General features: G+C 41.6%; 1 protein-coding gene across 2 annotated transcripts in view; it reads left to right on the forward strand.

Moving 5' to 3' along the window:
• Positions 1 to 1,572: 1,572 nt before the first annotated feature.
• The window catches only part of GABRG3 (gamma-aminobutyric acid type A receptor subunit gamma3), a 794,189-nt gene continuing 769,338 nt past the window's right edge, over positions 1,573 to 26,423 (forward strand). For both annotated transcript variants that reach the window (XM_065906450.1, XM_065906449.1), the window contains exons 1-2: positions 1,573 to 1,703; positions 10,911 to 11,059. In XM_065906450.1, the coding sequence (XP_065762522.1) occupies positions 1,651 to 1,703; positions 10,911 to 11,059 (202 nt within the window). In that variant the 5' untranslated portion in view covers positions 1,573 to 1,650. The remainder of the gene's footprint in view (positions 1,704 to 10,910; positions 11,060 to 26,423) is intronic.

The following is a 26,423-nucleotide window of genomic DNA, read 5'->3' on the forward strand; positions in this document are numbered from 1 at the left end:
CTATATATACATACATCTATCTGTCTATCTATCTATCTATGTGTGTGTGCTAAGTTGCTACAGTCATGTCCAACTCTTTGCAACCCTATGGACTGTAGCCCACTAGGCTCCTCTGTCCAGATTCTCCAGGCAAGAATAAGTGGGTTGCCATGCCCTCTTCCAGGGGATCTTCCTGACCCAGGAATCAAACCCACATCTCTTAGGTCTCTTGCACTGGCAGGTGGGTTCTTTACCACTATCACCACCCAGGAAGCCCCTATCTATCTATTCTATATCTGTATGTCCTCATCATCAACAACTTTACTCTGCAACCACGCTCATGTTGGTGAACCCAGAAATAAAGAGGGAAAAACCAGGCAATTTTCTACTTACCCTTGCATATATCCTAAGAACACAGCTGTTTGACAGTATATTAAACAAACATCACATCCTTATAATTCTATGAACTGTAGTTCAGAATAAAAAAAAAAATACTTTCTAAGACCTATTTTTTTCCCCAATATAAAAGCCAACCTCTTAGTGAATGTAGTCTAAGGTATGCTGATCTGTAATACTTAAATTGTGAAAGACTAACATTCTGAATGGTTATTACTAATGAAAATAAAGGCAATTTTCAGTCTGAGTCTGAAAATATATTCGATGAGCTGCGTGTCATACTTCAACCACATGTCTTTTGCTTTTACCTAGGGAGAGGTCTTGGTCTCCAACCTTCAACATTCTCTTTCACTACTGCTGCTCAGTGGTATGTATTAGTCTCTCCCTGTGTGTGAAAGGTACACTCCGGGGTTGCTTTTTTCAAAGTACTCCCCAGCAAGCCACTTTTCCATGCAGAATCTCAGCAGTGCACTGAAGGGGTTCAGTCGATTTAGAACGACGTGTGCGAAGGACCGGTTGCTCAGCAGACCATCTCGCGCCTTCGCCAGGGCGCCTAGGTGGGGACGTTCTGGGAGGTCTGGGAGCGCAGAGAACCACAATGCGGTGCTGAAATGCCAGGGAGAGTGCATCCCTTCGGGACTTCTAAAGCAAGGGGTCTTTCTGGATGCAGGGATCTTTCTAGACCCAGGGGTGCCGATTCTAGGACCCTCTCGTAGGCTCCCGGCGGGATCCCAGAGCCTCCCCGCCCCCTTCCCGGCCTCATGCTCCGGGTCCATTCAAACCTCTCTTGGCCTCGCGCATTGTCGAGCGTGTAATTGGGGGAACTCCTCCCCTCCCAGGCCGCCTCGGAGGCGCTGCCCGCCAGAGGAGCGGCCGCCTCCCCGCCCCACCCCCGAGCGCCGCGGCCGCGCGACCGGCGTAGAGCCCACCGCCCGGCATCTGCGCGCCGCGCGGCTCTCGCTTCGGGCGCGGTGGGCGGCGCGGGGCCGCGGGTATCCGGGCCGCGAACCTCCCGCGCCCGCCAGCCCGCTGCGCGGACCCCGCGCCGGGGCGCGGGCGGGGCCGGCGTCCCGCGTGGGCCCCGCGGAAGCGCGCGCAGACCCGCCGGCCGTCGGGGGCGCGGCCGCTGCCCGAGTCCGCACTTGTCCCGCCGCAGAGGCCCGGCGCCGTCGGAGGCAGCGAGGGCCAGGAGAAGCCGCGGAGCGGAGGCCCGCGCCCCGCAGGGAGCCTCCCTCGGCCTGGGGCCGCCGACCCCGCGCCCCCTTCCGCGGCGGCATGGCCCCGAAGCTGCTGCTGCTCCTCTGCCTGCTCTCCGGCTTGCACGCGCGGTGAGTGGTGCCCGGGGTGCGGAGCCTGGCGGGCGGGCGGCGGCGCGCTCTCCGTCGGTCCCCAGTGCCCGGCGCGCCCGGCCATCGTCGTCTGGGCTGCGGCGTCTTCCGCCGGGGCCGAGCGGGCAGGAGACGGGGAGTCGCAGGCTCTTTACTTGTCCCGTCTCCCTCGGCCACGGCCGTCTGCCTCTCCGGGCTAGGCGACCGCAGCCTTCTCTGCAGCCTGAAGCGCAGGGACTCCGAGACTAATGGGCTCTTCTGAACCTTGTAAGGTCTGGTGGGTTTAAGGGATTTCGAAGACCAGCATCACTGGGGGAAGCCGGTGTCTACCTCTTTATCTCGCTCCTCCCCCTCCCCCAAGTGTTTCAGGGTTCCGCGCGCGCCCCCGGGCGCGCGAACACACACACACAGAGATACATACCAACATTCTGTATGTCACACACACACACACACACACATCAACGTCCTGTATCATATCCCTCCTTGAAATCTCCCGGGACCCCGGAGTCAGGTTTCCGAGCTGCCGAGTTTAAACCGGTCTTTTTGAGGAGTAGCAGGAGTGAAGGCAGACGGAGGAGGATGGGGGCATGGTGGGCAGCCAGGAGCCCTGCTTCTCGGAAAGGATTCCCCTCCCAGCTTCTGCGAGCACATGCACGCTGCACATAAGCTCCCCTTCCGTATGAGCCATTTTCACACGCAGCAGCATGCACGAACCGACCCAAATGAAGCAAGCATGCTGAAGTTGATAATGAGGTTTCTACCTAATGCCTGTGGGAAATTACCTTACCGTGGACACCCTTACCCTTCCTCCCAGTACACCAGCCAGCTGATGGGACCTTAAAAATAATCCAGGAAGAGATGAAGATGGTTCATGAGGATGGAAGGACAGTGGAACTAGAAGGGTTAAACCCTGTCGCTGTAAATATAAATGGAGATTCTGGGTTTGGTTCCTTTAATTCTCTCTCGGACTCGATCTCTGGTCAAGAGCCTAGAGACTGCTCTGTGCTTTAAAAATTAGAGCAGCTCCCTTCCTTCTGCTCCCCTCACGACCCCAAAAATCTCCAAGCACCTCGACTCTCCAAACACTTTTGATACCCTCTTCGTTTCCTAGGTCGGGGGCTAGGGAGCCTTCCTATGGGTCATAAGCTCTGCAAGTATCAGCGTGCAGTCCTGGGAGGTCTTGCATGTTCATTCAAATTCATGAAGTACTGGGGAACTTGTTCAGTCGTGCCTGACTTTTGTGACTCCATGGACTGGGCTACAGTCCTAGTGGGCTACACTAGGCTCTGTCTGTCCATGGAATTCCCCAGGCAGATATATTAGAGTGGGTTGCCATTTTCTTCTCCATGGGGTCTTCCAGAACCAGGGATTGAACCTGCATCTTTTTCATTGGCAGACGGGTTCCTTACCACTGAACCACTGAGTTAAGCCCCCTGAGGAACTAGGAAGGCACATTAACAAATCCTACAAGACATAAATTTGAAAAGGTCATAGTTCTCCCTCCCTCCCTTTGACAGACTGTGAGGAAGAAAGTCCTGTTCCTCCCTGCCACAGACTGCTGGTCTTTGCAAAGAGTTGAGAGTAAGAGAGGCGGATTGTATGTGCTGGGGAAGGCAGACTCACTGGAACCTTTCTCAACCAAGCAGCACACTCCTTGGTCCTTCAACTGAAGTTTCTTCCTGTCTAAGGAATGAGCTGGGAAGGAAATGGTAGTGTGCTCCCCGAGGCTGACCCCGCTTGGATGTATCTCTGTTTAGAAACAAACACCACCAGGCATAATGTAGATGTCCCAGGTCATATCTCGATCTGAGGTTATGTCTGATTGAATTTCCTACTGCTACTGACTGGATGAAGTGACCTGCAGTTGAGGGTTAGAAAATCAGCCGTTTCGATCTATAGATACTTAACATGTTAGAAGGAAATCTGCTTATTGTTCTCATTATTTTATGTGCTTAGTAGGAAGATACCTGGGTGTCTGATTTGAAGCACTCAGGTAGTCTAGGGGTTCCTGGGTATTCTTCATCCTTCCATTTTGCCAAGGCAGATGTAACAACTTTAATATATTCTTTGTCTGGGTTGATTCCATGGCCTTGATAATAGAAGTTGCAAATCGGTTGAAAATAATCCAAGTTTTAAACTAATTTTATTGCTATATGCCTCTTTTTTGAAAGTATCTTTGTTCTTTGAATGGGTTACAGACATGTGAAGTAATCCAGTGTCCAGCATCACCTTTCAAATGTTAGGCACTCAGTCGTGTCTGACTCTTTGTGACCCCCTGGGCTGTGGTCCACCAGGCTCCTCCTGTCTGTGGAATTCTCCAAGCAAGAATACTGGAGTGGGTTGCCATCCCCTTTTCCAGGGGATCTCTCCAACCCACGGATCGAACTTATGTCTCCTGCATTGCAGGCAGATTCTTTACCATCTGAGCCACCAGGGAAGCCCTCACCTTTCAAAACCATTATTAATTCTGAGAGAGTTCTCATTTGTGCTCTGGCCTGCCTTCCTGGTGTTGAAAAGCCCTAGAGAAGGTTCTGACAGTTGTGCTCTGTGGTGATAGGTTGGCAGCTCTGAGAAGAGCAAAGCACCCCATTCTGACACCCTTGGAAGAACTTATTCTACATTAAAAACACTTAAGTCACACCTGGGGCTTAGTGACACTGTAAGTGAATGCCTTAGTGCTGCCTGAAATTTAGGAGGTCCTTTTTATGTTTACGGATACATCCAGCTTTGTCTGTGCCCTTGCAGTTGAAGAGAAGTTGTAAGACGTGAAAATACCATCTGAGGGCTGAACTGTAAGTGTATCGTGGATTTGTTTTTAAGAAAAAGCTAATGATGGCATTTAGGATCCAACAATCCTGATAACAGAACACTCATGAATATTATATATAACCCACTTGGAATTTAGAAAAGCAGAACATTTTTGTTTTATTCATATTCTGGTGAGTCCTTGAGATAAGGTTGGGTTCTCTACAAAGGTAAGCTTTTCTGTAGGGCTGGTGGTCTGGCCCTAGTGCTGGGAAGCTTTGATTTCCTTCTCTGAAGTCCTGCACAAACTGATGAGGCTTCGGGATTGGGAGGAGCCCAGTGTTGGCCCAGAGCATCTCAGCCTGTGCCTGCCTGCTCTCCCCCCAACCCAGCCACAGAGGTGCAGGTGCCCCGTTTCACCTTCTGAAGGGGAAGGTGCTGAAGAAGCTGTTGCTGTTCTTTTCTTTGTCTCCCCCTTCACCTACCCTGAACCAGGAAGCTTACGCAATTTCAGGAAAACACTCATCACCACTTCACCGCTAGAGGGAGAATTAGTCTCATTATAATACCTGTTATTGAAGTAGCTCAAAGTATTTTTCAGAAACTACTGCTGTGCATACAGAGAACTGTCTCAGAGTTAGTGTGCTTCTGTGTACATAGAGTGTTGGGGCAGGAGAAGATGCAGAGCGTGGAAAGCATGGTCTGGTCTGTATTAGTAAGCTGTCTCTGGGGGAGGGGAGTAGGGAAGACAGACCCCAGAGGGGCAGAGGACTGTACTGGGGGCGAGTTGGAAGGAGTCCTGAAGATGCTACATGAGATCCTGCCCAGGTGAGCTGGCCCTCTGCCCACAGTGCCCGAGTGCCTTTGCTGTGGACTGAGTTGCCAGGCCTGTGGGCAGTGGTTGGCTCCCAGCAATCCATGTCCTTCCTCAACCCACTTCTTTTTTTTTTTTCCAATTTATTTATTTATTTATTTTTCATTTATTTTTATTAGTTGGAGGCTAATTACTTTACAATATTGTACTGCTTTTTCCCATACATTGACATGAATCAGCCATGGATTTACATGTATTCCCCATCCCAATTCCCCTTCCCGCCTCTCTCCCGATCCCATCCCTCTGGGTCTTCCCAGTGCACCAGCCCCGAGCACTTGTCTCATGCATCCAACCTGGGCTGGTGCTCTGTTTCACCCTTGATAGTATACTTGTTTCAATGCTATTCTCTCAGAACATCCCACCCTCACCTTCTCCCACAGTGTCCAAAAGTCTGTTCTGTACATATGTGTCTCTTTTTCTCTTTTGCATACAGGGTTATCGTTACCATCTTTCTAAATTCCATATTTATGTGTTAGTATACTGTATTGGTCTTTATCTTTCTGGCTTACTTCACTCTGTGTAATGGGCTCCAGTTTCAACCATCTCATTAGAACTGATACAAATGAATTCTTTTTAACGGCTGAGTAATATTCCATGGTGTATATGTACCACAGCTTCCTTATCCATTCGTCTGCTGATGGGCATCTAGGTTGCTTCCATGTCCTGGCAATTATAAACAGTGCTGCAATGAACGTTGGGGTGCACGTGTCTCTTTCAGATCTGGTTTCCTCGGTGTGTATGCCCAGGAGTGGGATTGCTGGGTCATATGGCAGTTCTATTTCCAGTTTTTTAAGGAATCTCCACACTGTTCTCCATAGCGGCTGTACTAGTTTGCATCCCCACCACCAGTGTAAGAGGGTTCCCTTTTCTCCACACCCTCTCCAGCATTTATTGCTTGTAGACTTTTGGATAGCAGCCATCCTGACTGGCGTGTAATGGTACCTCATTGTGGTTTTGATTTGCATTTCTCTGATAATGAGTGATGCTCAACCCACTTCTTTTAAAGATGATAAAATTAATATTTGTGATAAATAAAATATTCTTCTGTAACATTTTAGATTTGATAATATTATTTATAAAAGTAAAGTCTTACCAGTAATTAAATGAAGCATATCACTTCTTGAATATCAGTCCCAAATTTTTTAGGTTCCTATTGATGGTGAATATTCAGTGCAAAAAATCCATGGCAACTTATAGTTCCTATGGATGATATATATATATTCTAAGCTTTCTGTCAAGAAATAGAATTATAGTTTAATATTGTTATTATCGTTTAGTCACTGAGTTGTGTCCAATTCTTTGTGACCACATGAACTTTAACCTACCAGGCTCCTCTGTCTGTGAGATTTTTCCGGGCAAGAGTACTGGAATGGGTTGTCATTTCCTTCTCCAGGGGATCTTAGCCAAGGGAAAAGTTAAATTAATTCAATCTTCAAGATAGATGCCATATACTATTATCAAAACTTCATGTACATGCATATATTCATACAGAGCTAGGCTGATACTGCTCTGATCTATGTTAAAGCTAGTTAATACTTAATAAAAGAATCATGTGCATACCATATGACATATACATAAGATTTTACAGATGTTATATATTATACTTATGTTATAATATTATTATATTATGTTGTTGTTGTTCAGTTGCTAAGTTGTATCTAACTCTTCTGCAACCCCATGAACTGTAGCCCACCAGGCTCTTCTGTTCATGGGATTCCCCAGGCAAGAATACTGGAATGAGTTGCCATTTCCATCTCCAGGGGATCTTCTCAACCCAGGGATCCAACCTGTGTCTTCTGTGTTAGAAGGAAGGTTCTTTAGCACTATACTAAAAAATTTACATCCAGACATCCTGGAGCGTAAAGTCAAGAGGGCCTTAGGAAGCATTACTACGAACTAAGCTAGTGGAGGTGATAGAATTCCGGCTGAACTATTTCAAATCCTAAAAGGTGATGCTGTTAAAGTGCTGCACTCAATATGCCACCAAATTTGGAAAACCTAGCACAGGATTGGAAAAGGTCAGTTTTCATTCTAATCCCAAAGAAGGGTAATACCAAATAATGTTCAAACTATTGCACAGTTGTACTCATTTCACATGGTAGCAAGGTAATGTTCAAAATCCTCCAAGCTAGGCTTCAACAGTATGAGAACTGGTAACAGATATGCAAGCTGAATTTAGAAAAGGCAGAGGAACCAGAGATCAAATTGCGAACATCCATTGGATCATAAAAAAGCAAGAGAATTCCAGAAAAACATCTGCTTCACTGACTATGCTGAAGTCTTCTGACTGTGGGTCACAACAAACTATGGAAAATTCTTTAAGTGATGGGAATGCCATACCACCTTACTTGTCTCCTGAGAAACCTGTAAGCAGGTCAAGAAGCAACAATCAGAACCGGATGTGGAAAAACAGACTGGTCAAAACTGGGAAGGAGTACATCAAGGCTGTACATTGTCACCCTGCTTATTTAACTTCTATGCAGTGTGTGTGTGTGTGTGTGTGTGTGTGTGTGAGTTGCTCAGTCGTGTCCGACTCTTTGTGACCGCATGGACTGCAGCCCATCAGGCTCCTCTGTCCCTAGAATTCTCCAGGCAAGAATATTGGAGTGGGTTGCCGTTTCCCTCTCCAGTATGCAGAGTGCATCATGTGAAACACCAAGCTGGATGAATCTCAAACTGGAATCAAGATTGCTGGGAGAAATATTAGTAACCTCAGATATGTAGATGATACCACCCAAATGGCGGAAAGTGAAAAGGAACTAAGGAGCCTTTTGATGAAGGTGAAAGCAGAGAGTGCAAAAGCTGGCTTAAAAATCAGTGTGCAAAAAACGAGGATCATGGCATCCAGTCCCATCACTTCATGGCAAATAGATGGGAAGAAAAAGGAAACAGTGACAGAGTTTATTTTCTTGGGCTCCAAAATCACTGCAGATGGTGACTGCAGCCATGAAATTAAAAACTGCTTGCTTTTTGGAAGAAAAGCTATGACCAACCCAGACAGCATATTAAAAAGCAGAGATGTCACTTTGCCAACAAAGATTCCTGTAGTCAAAGATATGGTTTCTCCAGTAGTCATGTATGGATTGAAGGGCTGAACTATAAAGAAGGCTGAGAGCTGAGGAACTGATGCTTTTGAACTGAGGTGGAGAAGACTCTTGAGAGTCCCTTGGACTGCAAGGAACTCAAACCAGTCAAGCCTAAAGGAAATCAACCCCGAATGTTCATTGGAGACTTTGGCCATCTGATGCGAACAGCTGATTCTTTGGAAAAGACCCCGATGTTGGGAAAGATTGTGAGTAGTAGAAGGGGGTGACAGTGTATTAGGTGGTTGAATGGAAGCATCAACTCCATAGACATGAGTTTGAATAAACTCCAGGACACAGTGAAGGACAGAGAAGCCTGGTGTGGTGCAGTCCATGGAGTCACAGGTAGTTGGATTGGACATGACTGAGCGAGTAAACAATGACAAAAATTAACATAAAAACACATGTCCCAGAAGCCAACTCCCTTGTGAAGTTGTTGCCATTTTGGCTTCCATCTGGAAAGCTAAACAGAGATGAGCTTATACTTAATCAGGACAAATAAACCTCAATGCAATTTTCTATTTTCTATTTTGTTATCTTTTGTGAAGGAAGATGTGTTATTATGGTGCACACACTGACAAGCCATGAAGGAAGAAGTTTGCTTGTTTTATTTGTGTGACAGGCTTTTTTGCATTGGTAAATAGCAGGCCCCCTGGAAATGCTGCTTTGAAGAGGAGACTCTCCTCTTTTCAGGCCCAAATTGCTGTGCTGCTGAGATGGCCTCACTCACTAAAGAAACTAGCTTGTTATATTGAGACTTTTCCATTCAAGTACACCCGGGAGAGGTGACTGTCGGGCTTAGCCCTGCTTGGGGCAGATTCTGATGCTCAGCATTCATTTGGATTCATCTATTAAAGGGCCAAATGCTACAGACACTAGAAAGATTTTAATTTTTGTAATACCAGACCACCTTACCTGCCTCCTGAGAAACCGGTACGTAGGTCAAGAAGCAACAGTTAGAAAAGGACATGTAACAATGGACTGGTTCAGAATTGAGAAAAGAATGTGTCAAGGCTGTATATTGTCAACCTACTTATTAAACTTATATGCAGAGTACATCATGAGAAATACCAAGCTGGATGAAGCATAAGCTGGAATCAAGATTGCCAGGAGAAATATCGGTCACCTCAGATATGCAGATGACACCACCCTTGTGGCAGAAAGAGAAGAGGAGCTAAAGAGCTTCCTGATGAAGGTGAAAGAGGTGAGTGAAAAAGCTGGCTTAAAATTCAACTTTCAAAAAAACGAAGATCATGGCATCACTGCATGGCAAATAGATGAGGAGACAATGGAAACAGTGAGAGATTTTATTTTCCTGGGCTCTGAAGTCACTGCAGGTGGTAACTGTAGCCATGAAATTGAAAGACACTTGCTCCTTGGAAGAAAAGCTGTGACAAACCTAGACAGCATATAAAAAAGCAGAGACATTACTTTGCCAACAAAGGTCCATATCGTCAAGGCTATGGTTTTCCCAGTAGTCATGTATAGATGTGAGGGTTGGACCATAAAGAAGGCTGAGTGCCAAAGAATTGATGCTTTTGAACTGTGGTGTTGGAGAAGACTTTTGAGATTCCCTTGGACTGCAAGGAGATCCAACCAGTTCATCATAAAGGAGATCAATCCTTAATATGATGCTGAAGTTGAGGCCCACCTGATGTGAAGAGCTGGCTCATTAGAAAAGACTCTGATGCTTGAAGATTGAAGGCAGGAGGAGAAGGGGACGACAGAGGATGAGATGGTTGGAGGGCGTCACTGACTCAATGGACATGAGTTTGAGCAAGCTCCAGGAGATGGTGAAGGACAGGAAGCCTGGCCTGCTGCAGTCCGTGGGGTCACAAAGAGTCAGACATGACTGAGTGGCTGAACAATAACAACAAGCCTGCTCTGCACGAGGTGAATCAGTTTGTGTGGTAGAGGTATGTGAAATCACCAGAGGGTACTTACTAACCAGTATCTCTTCCTTGGCACCCCACACGGGTGCCGACCAAGCGTATTGCCTCCTTATGTCCCTGTGTCTGCCTAGACCAAAGGTGCTCCATGAGAAACACAGAGTCAGACTCAACTATTTTCAATGAGTGCATTCTGCAAAAACTGTTCACCTTAAGCTAAAATGAGGTCTTGGCAACGAGAAGTGGAAGCTGTGAGTTGTTTTTGCCTTGACCTTCAGAAGACCTCAAGGTTGATACAAGGAAGCCTGACTCTCTGCTCCTTGGCCTTCATGAATTGCATTACTTATTATGATGTCTATGATTTAACATGGACTTGTAATATTTTTTATGACATTTAATGAAAGCATCATGTTACGTTAATAGCACTGGCATTTTTATTGGATTCTTTTTGTGTGTCTTGTTTTACTTGTAAGATTTTAGGGTTAGTTTTTTGAATGGGCTGAGTGTACTGGGAATTTTCTACCTATTTCAGTGGTGCTCGGGCAGGCCAAAGCTTAAGACATTTCCTGGCATCATTGCTACAACTTACATGTCACACTTTGTGCTGTAATTACAGGACCAGGAAGGTGGAAGAAGATGAATATGAAGATACATCATCAAACCAGAAGTGGGTCTTGGCTCCGAAATCTCAAGACACAGATGTGACTCTTATTCTCAACAAGTTGCTAAGAGAATATGATAAGAAGCTGAGGCCAGATATTGGAAGTGAGTGTCGATGCTTGCTATTTTAGTAGGAAACACAGTGTGATATGCTTTTTAAGTTTTTATATTAATAATTATGAATTTGTAGGAAGTCTCAAAGGTAGTGCAGAGCTCACAATTCATGGGCATCAGACTCAGAGCTGACTTTGGCAGAGTGTGTGTCCACAGCTCCACTGTCTTGTCACATGTGGTCTGTGTAATGATACTATAACTGACATGCAGAACGGTCTCATCACCATGAAGTTTCCCTTCCTGCTATCGCTTCAGAGTCACATCTGTTTCACTCCTCCAAAATTTCTAATGTGTCAACCACTAATTTAGTCTTTTCTATAGTTTTGTCATTTTGAGAATGGTGCATACCTGCAGTCGTTAAGCACATCACCTTTTGAGATTGGCTTTTCTTTCCTCAGCAAAGTGATTTTGGGATCCATTCAAGTTGTAGCATGTATTAGTAGTTTCTTTTACTTATTGCTAAGTAATCTTCCATGCTATGGATGGACCATGGTTTGTTTAATGTTTATTGAGGAATATTTTGGTTATTCCCAGTTTTTTTCTATAGAAATAAAATGACTGTGTGCATTAGTAAGTACACAGTTTTTTTTTTTCTCCTGATCTATGCTTCCAATGTATATTTTGAAATATAAACTCTATGAATTTTAATATAGTTGAACATAATGATCATTCCGTTAAAATATTATCTGCACTGATAACATGAAAATATTTTCTTATGCTTCAGAAGCTTTTTGTTTATTTTTTTTAAATTTATTTATTTTATTTGGAGGCTTATTTCTTCACAATATTGTAGTGGTTTTGCCATACATTCACACGAATCAGCCATGGGTGTACATGTGTTCCCCATCCTGACCCACCCACCTCCCTCCCCATCCCATCCCTCTGGGTCATCCCAGTGCACCAGCCCTGAGCACCCTGTCTCATGCATCGAACCTGGACTGGTGATCTGTTTCATATATGTTAATATATATGTTTCAATGCTATTCTCTCAAATCATTCCACCCTCACCTTCTCCCACAGAGTCCAAAAGACTGTTCTATACATGTGTCTCTCTTTTGCTGTCTCGCATATAGGGTTATCATTGCCATCTTTCTAAATTCCATATATATGCCTTAGTATACTGTTTTGCTGTTTTTCTTTCTGGCTTCCTTCACTCTGTATAATAGGCTCCAGTTTCATCCACCTCATTAGAACTGATTCAAATGCATTCTTTTTAATGGTAGAGTAATATTCCATTGTGTATATGTACCACAGCTTCCTTATCCATTCATCTGCTGATGGGCATCTAGGTTGCTTCCATGTCCTGGCTATTATAAACAGTGCTGCAATGAACATTGGGGTGCACGTGTCTCTTTCAGATCTGGATTCCTCAGTGTGTATGCCCAGAAGTGGTATTGCTGGGTCATATGGCAGTTCTATTTCCAGTTTTTTAAGAAATCTCCACACTGTTTTCCATAGTGGCTGTACTAGTTTGCATTCCCACCAAGAGTGTAAGAGGGTTCCCTTTTCTCCACACCCTCTCCAGCATTTATTGTTTGTAGACTTTTGGATAGTAGCCATCCTGACTGGCGTGTAATGGTACCTCATTGTGGTTTTGATTTGCATTTCTCTGATAATGAGTGATGTGAAGCATCTTTTCATGTGTTTGTTAGCAATCTGTATGTCTTCTTTGGAGAAATGTCTGCTTAGTTCTTTGACCCATTTTTTGATTGGGTCATTTATTTTTCTGGAATTGAGCTTCAGGAGTTGCTTGTATATTTTTGAGATTAGTCCTTTGTCTGTTTCTTCATTTCCTATTATTTTCTCCCAATCTGAGGGCTGTCTTTTCCCCTTACTTATAGCTTCCTTTGTAGTGCAGAAACTTTTAAGTTTCATTAGGTCCCATTTGTTTAGTTTTGCTTTTATTTCCAATATTCTGGGAGGTGGGTCATAGAGGATCTTGCTGAGATTTATGTCGGAGAGTGTTTTGCCTATCTTCTCCTCTAGGAGTTTTATAGTTTCTGGTCTTACATTTAGATATTTAATCCATTTGGAGTTTATTTTTGTGTATGGTGTTAGGAAGTGGTCTAGTTTCATTCTTTTACAAGTGGTTGACCAGTTTTCCCAGCACCACTTGTTAAAAAGGTTGTCTTTTTTCCATTGTATATGCTTGCCTCCTTTGTTGAAGATAAGGTGTCCATAGGTTCGTGGATTTATCTCTGGGCTTTCTATTCTGTTCCATTGATCTATATTTCTGTCTTTGTGCCAGTACCATACTGTCTTGATGACTGTGGCTTTGTAGTAGAGTCTGAAGTCAGGCAGGTTGATTCCTCCAGTTCCATTCTTCTTTCTTAAGATTACTTTGGCTATTCGAGGTTTTTTTTTTATTTCCATACAAACTGTGAAATTATTTGTTCTAGTTCTGTGAAAAATACTGTTGGTAGCTTGATAGGGATTGCACTGAATCTATAGATTGCTTTGGGTAGAATAGCCATTTTGACAATATTGATTCTTCCAATCCATGAACACAATATGTTTCCCCATCTGTTTGTGTCCTCTTTGATTTGTTTCATCAGTATTTTATAGTTTTCTATGTATAGGTCTTTTGTTTCTTTAGGTAGATATACTCCTAAGTATTTTATTCTTTTTGTTGCAATGGTGAATGGTATTGTTTGCTTAATTTCTCTCTGTTTTTTCATTGTTAGTATATAGGAATGCAAGGGATTTCTGTGTGTTAATTTTATATCCTGCAACTTTACTATATTCATTGATTAGCTCTAGTAATTTTCTGGAAGAGTCTTTAGGGTTTTCTATGTAGAGGATCATGTCATCTGCAAACAGCGAGAGTTTCACTTCTTTTCCTATCTGGATTCCTTTTACATCTTTTTCTGCTCTGATTGCTGTGGCCAAAACTTCCAAGACTATGTTGAATAGTAGTGGTGAGAGTGGGCACCCTTGTCTTGTTCCTTATTTCAGGGGAAATGCTTTCAATTTTTCACCATTGAGGGTGATGCTTGCTGTGGGTTTGTCATATATAGCTTTTATTATGTTGAGGTATGTTCCTTCTATTCCTGCATTTTGGAGAGTTTTAATCATTAATGAGTGTTGAATTTTGTCAAAGGCTTTCTCTGCATCTATTGAGATAATCATATGGTTTTTATCTTTCAATTTGTTAATGTGGTGTATTACATTGATCGATTTGCAGATATTAAAGAATCCTTGCATTCCTGGGATAAAGCCCACTTGGTCATGGTGTATGATTTTTTTAATATGTTGTTGGATTCTGTTTGCTAGAATTTTGTTAAGAATTTTTGCATCTATGTTCATCAGTGATATTGGCCTGTAGTTTTCTTTTTTTGTGGCATCTTTGTCTGGTTTTGGAATTAGGGTGATGATGGCCTCATAGAATGAGTTTGGAAGTTTACCTTCATCTGCAATTTTCTGGAAGAGTTTGAGTAAGATAGGTGTTAGCTCTTCTCTAAATTTTTGGTAGAATTCAGCTTCTGGTCCTGGGCTTTTGTTTGCTGGAAGATTTTTGTTGAATGCCGCAACCAAAAGACAAAGATTGGCTGAATGGATACAAAAACAAGACCTCTATATATGCTGTCTACAAGAGACCCACCTTAAAACAAGAGACACATACAGACTAAAAGTGAAGGGCATATATAGTTTTTATTATGTTGAGGTATGTTCCTTCTATTAATGGTATTTGTGTGGATGTAAGGTTTTATTCTCTGGTATAAGTGCCCAGGAATATTATTGCCAGGTCCTGTGATATTGTTTTTTTTTTTTTTAAGAAGCTGTCAAACTCTTCGAAAGTTTATATACCATTTTCTATCCCACCATCAAGGTGTGAGAGATCTAGTTTCTCTGTATCTTCACCAGCAGTTGGTACTGTCACAGTGTTTTGTTTTAGCTCCTCAACTATGTCTATGTCCAATAGGTTGATATCACCTTGTTGTCTTAATTAACATTTTCCTGATTAATATTAGTGGTATTGAATTCTCTTTATGTGCTTATTTGCTAGTAGTATATCTTCTTCATCCAAATGTTTCCTCATATTAGTTGCTGCATTAAAAATTGAAGTATTTTGCTTTATTTATTTTTTCTCCTGCCTTGTTAAGAGTTCTTCCTATAGTCTAGATATGATTCCGTTGCCAGATGAAGTTTTCAGATTTTTTCCCCTCTTTGTATGCTTTTTTTTTCATCCTTTTAGTAGGGTCTTTCAAAGAGGAAACGTTTTTAATATTGAGGAAGTCCAATGAATTGATTTTCTTTTTACTTTTTGTGAAATATTCTTTCTGTGAGTGTGGCAAGTATTTTTTTGATTTACTTTTAATTGTGGGATAATTGCTTTACAATATTGTGTTGGTTTCTGCCATACGTCAGCATGAATCGGCCATAGGTGTACATATATGCCCTCCCTCTGGAACCTCCCTCCCACCCCCCACCCCATTCTGCACTCTAGGCTGTCAGAAATAGTGCTGCAATGAACATGGGGATATACATGACTTTTTCAATTATGGTTTCCTCAGGGTACATGCCAAGTAGTGGGCTTTTTGGGTCATATGGTAGTTTTAATCCTAGTTTTTAAAGGAATTTCCATACTGTTCTCCATAGTAGCTACATCAATTTACATTCTTGCCAACAGTGGGAATGTATACTTTTAGAGTAATGTCTAAGAGCTCTTCGTAAATCCCTAGCTCCTAAATATTTTTCCTATTTTCTTATAAAAGTTTTAATATGTGTTTTACATTTAATTCATTTTCCGCTTTGAATTAATTGTTATAGAAAATCTGTGTGTGTGTGAGGTTTATAGCTAAGTTTGTTTCTTTTCCTTTTGCTTATGAATATCTAGTGAGTTTATTATCACTTGTTGAAAAAAACTATCCTTCCTCTTTGAATTATGGTTGCACATTTGTCAGAAGTCAGTTGGCTCAACTTCTGTGGGCTGTTTCTGATCTCTAGTTTCTTCCATTTATCTGTGTGTCTATCATTGTGTCAACCTGCAGTCTTGATTATTGCAGCTGTATGTGATAAGTCTTGGAATTGGGTGGAATTAATTGAGTCACTTTATTTTTAAAAATTATTTTAGTACATATTTTCTATATTTTAGAGCTATCTTATCTATAAGTGCAAAAAATATCTCGTGCTATGCCTTTATATCAGTTTGGGAAGAACTGACATCTTTATTATGTTGAGTATTTTAACCCATAAACATGGTATATCTTTCCATTTATTTAGATCTTCTTTATTTTTTTACATTCAGTGTTTTGCAGTTTTTAGTATACAAGTTCTGAAAATATTTTGTTAGATTTTCACCTAAGTGTTTCACAGTGTTGGAGTGCTTGTAAATCGTACTATATTTTAATATTTATTTTTCCCTGTGTTCATTGATAGTATACAGAAATATGGTTACCTTATATAAGTTAATGTTGTGTCCTCTGACTTGCCAAACTCACTAATTTTAGGAAATTTTTTTGGTAGGTTCCTTGAGAATTTCTGTGCACATCATCATGTCATTTGCAAATGAGACCTATTTCTTGCTTTCCAATCTGTATGACTCTTATTACTGTACTTCTTGCCTTATGCCACTGGCTAGCACTTCCAATGCTACAGGAATAGTGGTAGTGTGAGTGGACATCTTGCTTTGTTCCAGATCTTAGAGGAAAAGTAGTCAGTCTTCACTATTAAGTGTGATGTTAGCTAGATATATTTTATGTACATTCTTCACTAAGTTGAGAAAGTTCCATCTATTTCTAATTTTCTGAAATAATTTTTTAAAACAGGAATGGGTGTTGAACTTTGCCAAATACATTTTCTGCATTAATTGATACACGATGTGCTTTTTTTTTTTTAAAGGCAGTTAATACAGCAAGTCCCCTACCTATGAACAAGTTCCATTCTGAGAGTGTGTTCATAAGCCCAAGTTGTTCATAAGTACAGCAGTGTTAGCCTAGGTTCCCAACTAACACAATTGGCTATATAGTACTGTACTGCAATAGGTTTATAATACTTTCACACAAATAGTACATAAAAAACAAACACACACACACAAATAAAACAATTTTAATCTTACAGTACAGTACCTTGAAAAGCACAGTAGTTCAGTACAACAGGTGGCATACAGGGCATGACATCGAGTGAACAGGCAAGAAAGCATTGCTGACTGGCAGAGAGTGGGAAGGGAGGAGATCGTAGAACTGAAAGAGCGTTAGCAACAGAAGATGGAAGTCAGGCTGCAATTCCACATATGCCTAATGATGGAATACACACTTGCATTTTTGAAAGTTCGCAATCTGAAGGTTTATAGGTAGGGGTCTTGCTTGCTGTATGGTGAATTACATGGTTTCAGATATTGAACCAGCTTTGCATCCCTAGGATAAACCCCACCTAGTTATCATGTTTAATAATAAATCTTTTTAAAAAACTCTATATGTTGCTGTATTCTATTTGCTAGTCCTTTATAATCCTTTTAACATCAGTGGGACCTACAGTAATATTCCTTGCTTCATTTCTGATACTGGTAATGTGTGTTGTCATTTTTTTCATTTTCATCTTGCTGGAGGTTGTTTCCACTCATCTTTTTGAAGAACCAACTTTTGTTTCATTATTTTTCTGTATTATTTTCCTATTTTCAGTTTTATTACATTTTGCTTTTAATCTTTATTATTTACTTTCTTCTTGTTGCTTGGATTTATTTTGCTCTTCTTCTTTGAGGTAGCATTTAGAGTCTCAACTTGAGACTTCTAATGTGAGCATTTAGTGCCCTAAGTTGATGGCTCTGTACTATTTTAGCTGTATCTCACAGATTTTGATGTTTGTGTTTTCATTTTCATTCATTTCAATGTGTTTTTTACTACCCTTGAGATTTTTCCCCCTTTAATTCATGTATTATTTAGAAGTGTATTTTTTATTTCCAAATGTCTACAAGTTTTTTTGTTATCTATTACTAATTTCTAGTTTAATTCCATTGTGGTTACAGAACATACTCTTTATAAGTTCAAAAATATTTACAATTTGTTACTATTTAATTTATGACCTGCGGTATGTTTTTTTTTGTGACTGTTCCATGGGCACTTGTAAAGAATTGGTGTTCTTCTGTTACTGGAAGACTTGAATCTTATTTAATGGTTTTGATGAGTTTTATGTCTTTGCCAATTTTCTGTCTAGGTTTTCTATCAATTTTTTTTTAAATTTAGCAATTGATAGATTAAAAAAGACCAAGACAAGAATAGTGTTCTTGGCCAGGAGAGAAATGCATGCCTGTTGATGGTGATGGTCAGAGATTGCTGAGGTTATTGTAAACACAATTTTTGTAGAGTGCATCTGGACCATGGCCTGTTTCCCTCTTCTCCATGGAGCTCAGTTCTATTTAGTGCCCTGCAGCTTGCCAACCCTCACACCACCCTGGCTGCCCGTCCCTGCGTTTTTCCAGATCTGAGACTTACTCTCCAGTTTATCCATATCAGGACATGGAATTACACCAGTCCCACCCAGTAAGCATAGAATTCCAAAGTCCTTATGTTGCAGTGTGCAGGGGTCTTGGAGATGCATGTCCTGTGCAGTCCTGGAGCTGTCTTACTACCTCCCTGTGTCTCAGTTGCCTCTTCCATACAATGAAGCAGGGGAACAAAATACTCTTAAACTTCCTTCTTGTTTTAAGGTATTTATTTAGTGAGCAGTACATCAGATTACTATTGCACAGGTTCATAAATTCAATTGTCACCACAATTTCCCCATCATAATTACATAAAAGGTGTACCCAGTATGGAAAGTGTGTGGCAATTATGCATTTGTATGGAAAGAGAAGACTGAGAAAATGTTACTAATTTCCTCATTAATTTTCAAACTGTGCTTGACCCTAGCACAAAGATAAATAAGACTCACCCTTTGCCCTCCTGGGTAAGTTTAGTCCAGTTGGTCCCTTGCTTATCTTGTGCTACAACATAGCAAAGGGCCTTCCATACATGGTATTATTCAGTACCACATTCATCATCTGAAAGGGAAAATTGGACATGGGTAGAAAGTGGGTGAGTTTGGCATCCAACTCAGATCTCTCTGACTGTAGTTAGATCACTGCTGTATTTATAGAAAATGCAAGGCTAGCCCATTCAAAATTGGATTCCCCATTACACACTCATATGACAACACTTGGAATATACTAAGACTTTGTCATGTTCAGCAAGCAAGCAGAATTCACAATTAAAAGATTCATTTTTCCTTTATTACATAAGGAATCATGAATTTTCCAAATGAAACAGCATAATGAAAAGAACGGATTTTTCTTTTTTTAGAAGGCAGCTCTTCTAAAGCCTTATGTCATTTGGTCCTTGGAAGTCATCTTCGTATATGGGAAGAGCTCTGTGGTTTTTGCATGAAAGAGATTTAAAAAACAAATATAAAACTATATAGTAGATGCTCTCCTTTGGTTTTATGACTTGAAAGTTCACCATGCACGCTGTCATGGCCCTAGGGCAGCAGAGTGACCTGAGGATCTCTGGGCTCCTTAGGACTCCTCCTCCTGCCTCACGTAAATGCTAACTAACGTCTGAGTGGCAGAATCCAGCCACTCACTGATACTCAGTAACTGCCCAGGGACACAATTCCCCTGTAACTCTAAAAGACACTGAATTAGACATCATTTTAGTTCATGATTTAGAAGGGCTTTAAGTGGTACTTTACTGCAAATATATGAATTTCTTTTCTCTTCACACTATTTTTTTTTCACATGTAGAATATTTTATTTGTTGTAGCCATTGTGTCTCCTTATCAAGGTGCAGTTTAATCCGTGCAGTGTTGTGCATGGATTTATCAGTTGTTTGTTGTAATTACCAGTTTATTTGCTTCTCTTCCTTATCACTCCTGCCTCCTTCAGCCAGTCAGCCCGCATTTTCTGGGCATCCACTCTGCACGTAGCCCTGGCCTGTGGACAGGTGGGGAACTGCCCTGACACTGCCTTCACTCAAGTTCTTCTGAGTAGGAGGGGGAAAAGAAGGGGTTCTCAGGTAGCATCTAGGATTTGGTAATGTTGTTCCCACTTTGGAGTAAAGCTCTCCTGGCTTTACTCCCTATGTTAAGGTTCTCCCTGGCTTAAGCTCCTTGAAAATGCCACTTGTTTGTAGGATAAAGTCTAAGCGCTTTCAGATGATGGAGAGAGGTAAGCCTCTCTCTGGCCTTTGCCTCCACTTTGATGTGTCACACCCCCAATGGACACCTAGCCTCCTGTCTTCTTCACTTGCATTCTCGCTGCAGCCTGTGATCCCCTTGCCCCCTCTCCTGTTTCCTGTGTGGGGCCCATTCCTGCCTCCCTTCCAGCCTTCGTGTTTTCATCCATGGCCTACACCCCTCACCTCACTGCCAGGCTGGATCAAGTGTTTCTCCTTTGATTTCTTCTAGCATCAATTTTTCATCTTTTCCATGGGATTATTAAATTTTGAAGGACTGTCTTGAGGATGGCATAATGTGGTATAACCATGAAACAGTTTCTGTAACATTTTTGTGTGCTTTTCATGAGTCTGTAGCTGAGAACTGTCCTCTCGGACACGGTTCCTAATTCCTAACTTTAGATGCGTTGGTTTATGTTGCCATCTCCCAACATACATGGTCCAACTGCACCAACAAAGATATAGCATCAGGAAAAAAAATGGCTCAGCAGTAAATAGAATCACAGAGACTCATTTATTGTAGTTAGTTTTCATAATACAAATAAAATAGTTTTCATAATACATAATACAAATTGTGATCGTTGTGTTTTAAAAATACTGTTTTCCCAACTATTGTCTTTCTTCACTTCTCCAAATTATGGATGTATCTGTTTTAGTTCCACATCTTTAACTATCCATCACTCTAAGTAATACTTCAGCTGTGTCCTTTGCTAGTTATCTCGGCAACAAATCTTGTCTTGCGGGCTCAATGAGGCTGGAGGAGGATAAACCTTTTAATAAGATAATTGTGAAAAAGACGGTTTAATGACCTGAGTAAAATTTTCCCCCTTCAGGGTTTCAAGAAATTTGAGGCACTCTCCTGAAAATGAATTTATTATAGTGTCTTGCCGCTCACACTGGTCACTGAACCCAGGGAGGATAAGGCATGACCGAGGAAGCTGGAAGAAGACTCAAGGAGCTGTGGGGGCTGCAGACACGTTCATTCTCTCTGGGCAGCAGCAGCCAGGAGTCTCCAAAGACCACTTAAATACTAAGGCGGACAAAAGTGGCCCATGGCCAAGTGGCCACACAGACACAGTGCCACCAAGGTCAGCAGTGCCGTTGTTTACAAAACATAAGGCATGAGGCCGTGAGAGAGTGGGGCAGGAGAGCCTGGCTGAGGCATTGTTGTCAGTTAATTTCTCCACGTATAGAATACAAATTCCCTCCCTGTCCATGATCTGTCAGTCTATGCAAAATGCAGTCAGTGTTGGGGAAAATGAAATTGCCTTTGAAAGGTGAATGAACATGATGAAGATATGAACAATGCATTGAGATGACCCACAGGCTCATTTAATTCAAGCAGAACATTTGAGAATTCTCCTCTTGGCTGTGTCCATAGCCAGAGGGATTTATTTTTGTCCCTCTTCTTCAGGTGTTTGCATCTCTGGATTTCTTTTCCAGGCTTTCCTAAAGCTTATTTTCTGAGTTTAATGAGAACTTCTAAATGTGGATCGAGGGGCATCTAGTGTGAGAGGAAGCCGATGGCATGGCTGAGGACGTGCCTCGGTGGGGGAAGACAGACCCCCAGCTCCTCCTGGTCGAGGGTGCCCATGGGCCCTCTGGAGTCAGAGCCAGAGGGGAGATGCCACTGGCCTTTCTTTCCTTCAGACTTCTGGAGTGCTGTGGCAGCCTGGCCCCGACTCGGGCACTGCCGTGACCCAGGCAGACCCCGTGGAGCCCTGCAGGAGGAGCTGCTGCCCTTGCTGGGGTCATGTTCTCAGTAATGTAGGAAGAAGGGAAATTACTAAATGATGGGAAAATGATCCCCCATGGGACAGGAGTTGGTTCTGTTGCAGAATATCTGTATTAAAAAACAAAAATAAATCATAAGTGGACTTAAAGTATAGTTTTTAAAGCAAGCCTTATCATGCTGCTCTTTAATCATCTTTCAGTGAAAAATTATGAGCATAACTGTGTTACTGTAGAACTATGAATCGAATACTGGAAGACCATTGATCACACACATGTGTGATATCTCTGAGAGAGGCCTGGCTCAGCCCATGGAATGCCGGAGGAAGTTCCCATCCCTTTCTCCCCTGGTTCCTGGGTTGTGTAAATGCGACAGCTCTTGCCAAGCCCTGCCAAGGCTTTGAGATTGGTCGCTGAATTTCAGAGAATTTTGAAATGTGTGAAGGATCATGCAAAAATTAAATATTTAGGTGTTATGATTTATGTAGATTCCATAGAATTATCCCTCATTCTGATGGGTTTTATATTTTAAGAAAAAATGAGACATGAGGTTTTAATTCACAGGAATGAAGTACGAAGGTTGACGGCAGGTGCTTGTATGTCAGAGGCAGAGGAGTTGGAGGTGGGGTGGGGAGTATTTTGAGGTCCCTAAAGCACAGCACACTGGTAGGTCACCGTCTAACTGCCTCACCAGGGCACTAATTTTTGGACAACTGCTCTGACTGATTCAAGTCAAACTGTCTTTTTCCTTTCTCATGGCACAGCGGATGACTGTGTCAACTGAACGTTTAGGTTAGCCTGGGTATTCCTCACCTAAAAAAGCACAGCATGCTCTACAGACGGGTGAGTTGTCATTTCCGAGCAATTACTGTATATCCAGAAAATAATTCGAGTGTATTCACTCCACTCTCAGAACAGATGTAGGAGGAGAGGAAACAGGCACTCCTAATTGCTGAGCTTGAAGCAAGAGCTATTACTGTAGCCTTAGCGAACTCTCTCTCACAGAGTTAATTCAAATGCATAAGGGAGGTGGAGAGCAAGGTTTCCGGAGAAATTATACCTGTCATCTCCTGGAGAGACTGCTTAGGCATCAGGAGGGTGCTGCGTGAAGAGCCATTACCGCAGCCCAACACACGCTGGGGGGTGACCCTTCTGTGTTTGCTCCCGCCCTTCACACACATACCCCACCCCCATGGCACGCTCACCTAAGGCTTCCTTCTGTGTAAGACAAGACCGTATGCATGCAGTTTGGTAAAAATGCTTTTTACTAAGCTATTTTTTTTTCTTATAGAGAACATATAATGAGGTTTCAGTGTATAAGTATTTCATTTTTTCTCATGTACAATTTGGTAAATAACTCAGGTCACGTGTGCCTAGGAATAATCTAATGATTGTGCTTGATATGAATATACAGTTCATTTTATAGACTTAACAAATGATTCATTTCTTACGTTTATTCATTACTACTACAGGAGTTGAGCATTTTAGCTTCTTGTGGATGAGAGGGTGTTTGAGTGAGAAAAAATCTGAATTCAGTGGGTTCTCCTGCCAGTTACCAGCAGATTCCTTGACCTCACTGATAGAGGTTTCCATCTCTAAATGGAGCAATTAAAATGACATCCGAGTCCTGTTGTAAGAGTTATAGCCTATAAGTCCTGGCCTGTAGAGGGAACAGAAAGTAGCTGGCGCCTCGTGTCCCAGACCCACACACTGTCACGACTGCAGTTCCAGCTTGGTTTGTGAGCTCCCCTCTCGTGACAGTCTGTCTTAGGCTGAGACCAGCTGAGTGTCAGCATTGCCTCGTTCTGTAACTAATATCCCGATCCAGAAGGTCTCACAGACACTCTTAAAAAAAAAAAAGTATTACTGAGCGGTGCTGATGAGCTCATTAACCTGCTAATTCACATTTGAGGGGCAAATGCGGACGCAGCAGTCACAGTTTTCAGGTTGATCCCCTTTACCTGTTTCAGTCTCTGCTTGCCCTGCCCCTTTCACTCTGGTAACCACTACTCTGGTCTCTGAATCCGTGTATGTGTGTTTGTGTTGTTTTGTCTGATAATTTATTTTTTTTCTCTTTTATTATGGTTTATTACTTGATATTGAATATAGTTCCCTATTGTATACAACAGGACCTTGTTTATTTTATATACAGTACTATTTATCTGCTAATCTCAAGCTCCTAATTTACTCCTCTTACATCCCCTTTTGCCTTTGGTGACAAGTTTGTTTTCTGTGTCTGTGAGTCTATTTATCTTTTGTAAATAAGTTCATTTGTATCATACTTTGGATTCCACATATATGTGGTATTCTGTGAAATTTTCTTTCTGTTAGACTTATTTCACTTAGTATGATAATCTCCGAGTCCATCTGTGTTGTTGCAGATGGCATTATTGCATGATGTTTTATGGTTGAGTAATATTCTTTTGTATGTATGGACCACATATCTGCCCATTCATCTGGCAGTACACATTTAGGTGTTTCAGTGCCTTGGCTATTTGTGAATACTGCTGCTATGATCACTAGGTTGCAGGTATCTTTTCAAATTAGAGTTTTCTTCAGATATATGCCCAGAGTTAGGATTGCTGGATTTTATGGCAATTCTGTTTTTTAGTTTTTTAAGGTTTCTCCATATTGTTTTTCATAGTGGCTGCACCAACTTACATTCTCACCAACGGTATCAGAGGCTTCCCTTTTCTCCACACTCTCCAGGATTTATTATTTGTAGACTTTTTGTTGATACATTCTGATAGATGTAAGGGGATACCTCATTGTAGTTTTGATTTGCATTTCTCTGATAATTAGTCATGTTGAGCATCTTTTCATGGGCCTGATGGTGTATCTGTGTATCTTGTTTGGAGAAATATCTATTTTGGTGTTCTGCCCATTGTTTCATCGTTTTTTCTTTATGTTATTGATTGTGTGGACTGTTTGTATATTTTAGAAATTAATCCTTTGTTGGTCACAGTGTTTGCAAATATATTTTCCCATTCTGGTTGCCTTATCATTTTTTTATAGTTTTCCTTTGCTGTGTAAAGGATTAAAAGGACCCATTTGTTTCTTTTTGCTTTTATTTCATTGCCTTGAGAAGCTGACCTAAGAAATCACTGCTATGACTTATATCAGAGAATGTTCTGTGTATGTTCTCTTCTAGAAGTTTAATGATGTCATATCTAATATTTATATAAGTTTTAAGCCATTTTGAGTTTATTTTTGCATATGTATGAAGTGTCCTAACTTCACTGATTTATATGTGGCTTTCAAGCTTTCCCAACACCACTTACTGAAGAGACTGTCTTTTCTCCATTGTATATTCTTGCCTTCTCTGTCGAAGATTGACTGTAGGTGTGCATTTATTTCTGGTGTTTGTTCTAAAAATTGCAGTTATGAGTGAAACCATACAGCATTTGTCTTTCTGTCCGACTTGTTTCACTATGCAGAGCACCCTCAAGGCCCATCCATGGTGTCACACACAGAAAGATTTCATCTGTTATTTTGGCTATGCCCTGCAGCTTGTGGGGTTTTAGTTGTCTGACCAGGGATTGAACTTAGGTCCGCAGCAGTGAGAGCACATTGTCCTAACCACTGGACTGCCAGAGAATTCCCAGATTTCACCTTTTTTAAGGCTGAGTAGTATTCCGTTGTGTATATGTATATATGTAGGTATCCATCTGATTACACATGCTATATCTTCTTTATCCACCTATCTATTGATGAGCACTGAAGTTGTTTCCGTATCTTGGCTACTGTAAATAATGCTGCAGTGAACATAGTGCATACATTTTTGAATGAGTGCTTTTTGTATTCTTTGGATATATCCTTAAGAATGGGATATCTTGATCATATGGTAGTTCTATTCTTAATTTTTTGAGGAATTTCCATACTGTTTTCCATAGTGCTACATCAGTTTACATCCCCACCAACACTTTTCTCCATATCCTTGCAAACATGTTATTTCTTGCCTAATGATAATGGTCAGTCTAACCAGCTAACCAACATGAGGTGATATTTTCTTGTGGTTTTGATTTGTAATTTCCCTATTAATCCATGATGTTGAAAATCATGTTGGCCACCTGTATGTCTTCTTTGGAAAAATGTTTATTCAGTTCTTCTGCTCATACTTTAATGAAGTTGTTTTTGAATTGTATGAGTTCTTTATGTATTTTAGATATTAACACCTTATTAGATAGATGATTTGGAAATATCTTCCTATTCACTTGTCTTTTTGTTTTGTTGGTCATTCCCTGTGCTTTTTTAGTTTGATGTAGTTCCATTTGTTTATTTTTGCTTTTGTGTCCCTTGCCTGAGGAGGCATATCTTGAAAGATATTACTGAGAATGATGTCAAAGAGCATACCACCTATGCTTTCTTCTAGTTTTATTATTTCAGGTCTTCCTTTCAAGTCTTTAATTCCTTTTGAGTTGATGTCTGTGTATGGTGTGAGATAGTGGTCTCAGTCCATTTTTTTTGCATGTAGCTCT

The sequence above is a fragment of the Muntiacus reevesi genome, chromosome 15 (assembly GCF_963930625.1).
Source record: "Muntiacus reevesi chromosome 15, mMunRee1.1, whole genome shotgun sequence".
Lineage (NCBI taxonomy): Eukaryota > Metazoa > Chordata > Mammalia > Artiodactyla > Cervidae > Muntiacus > Muntiacus reevesi.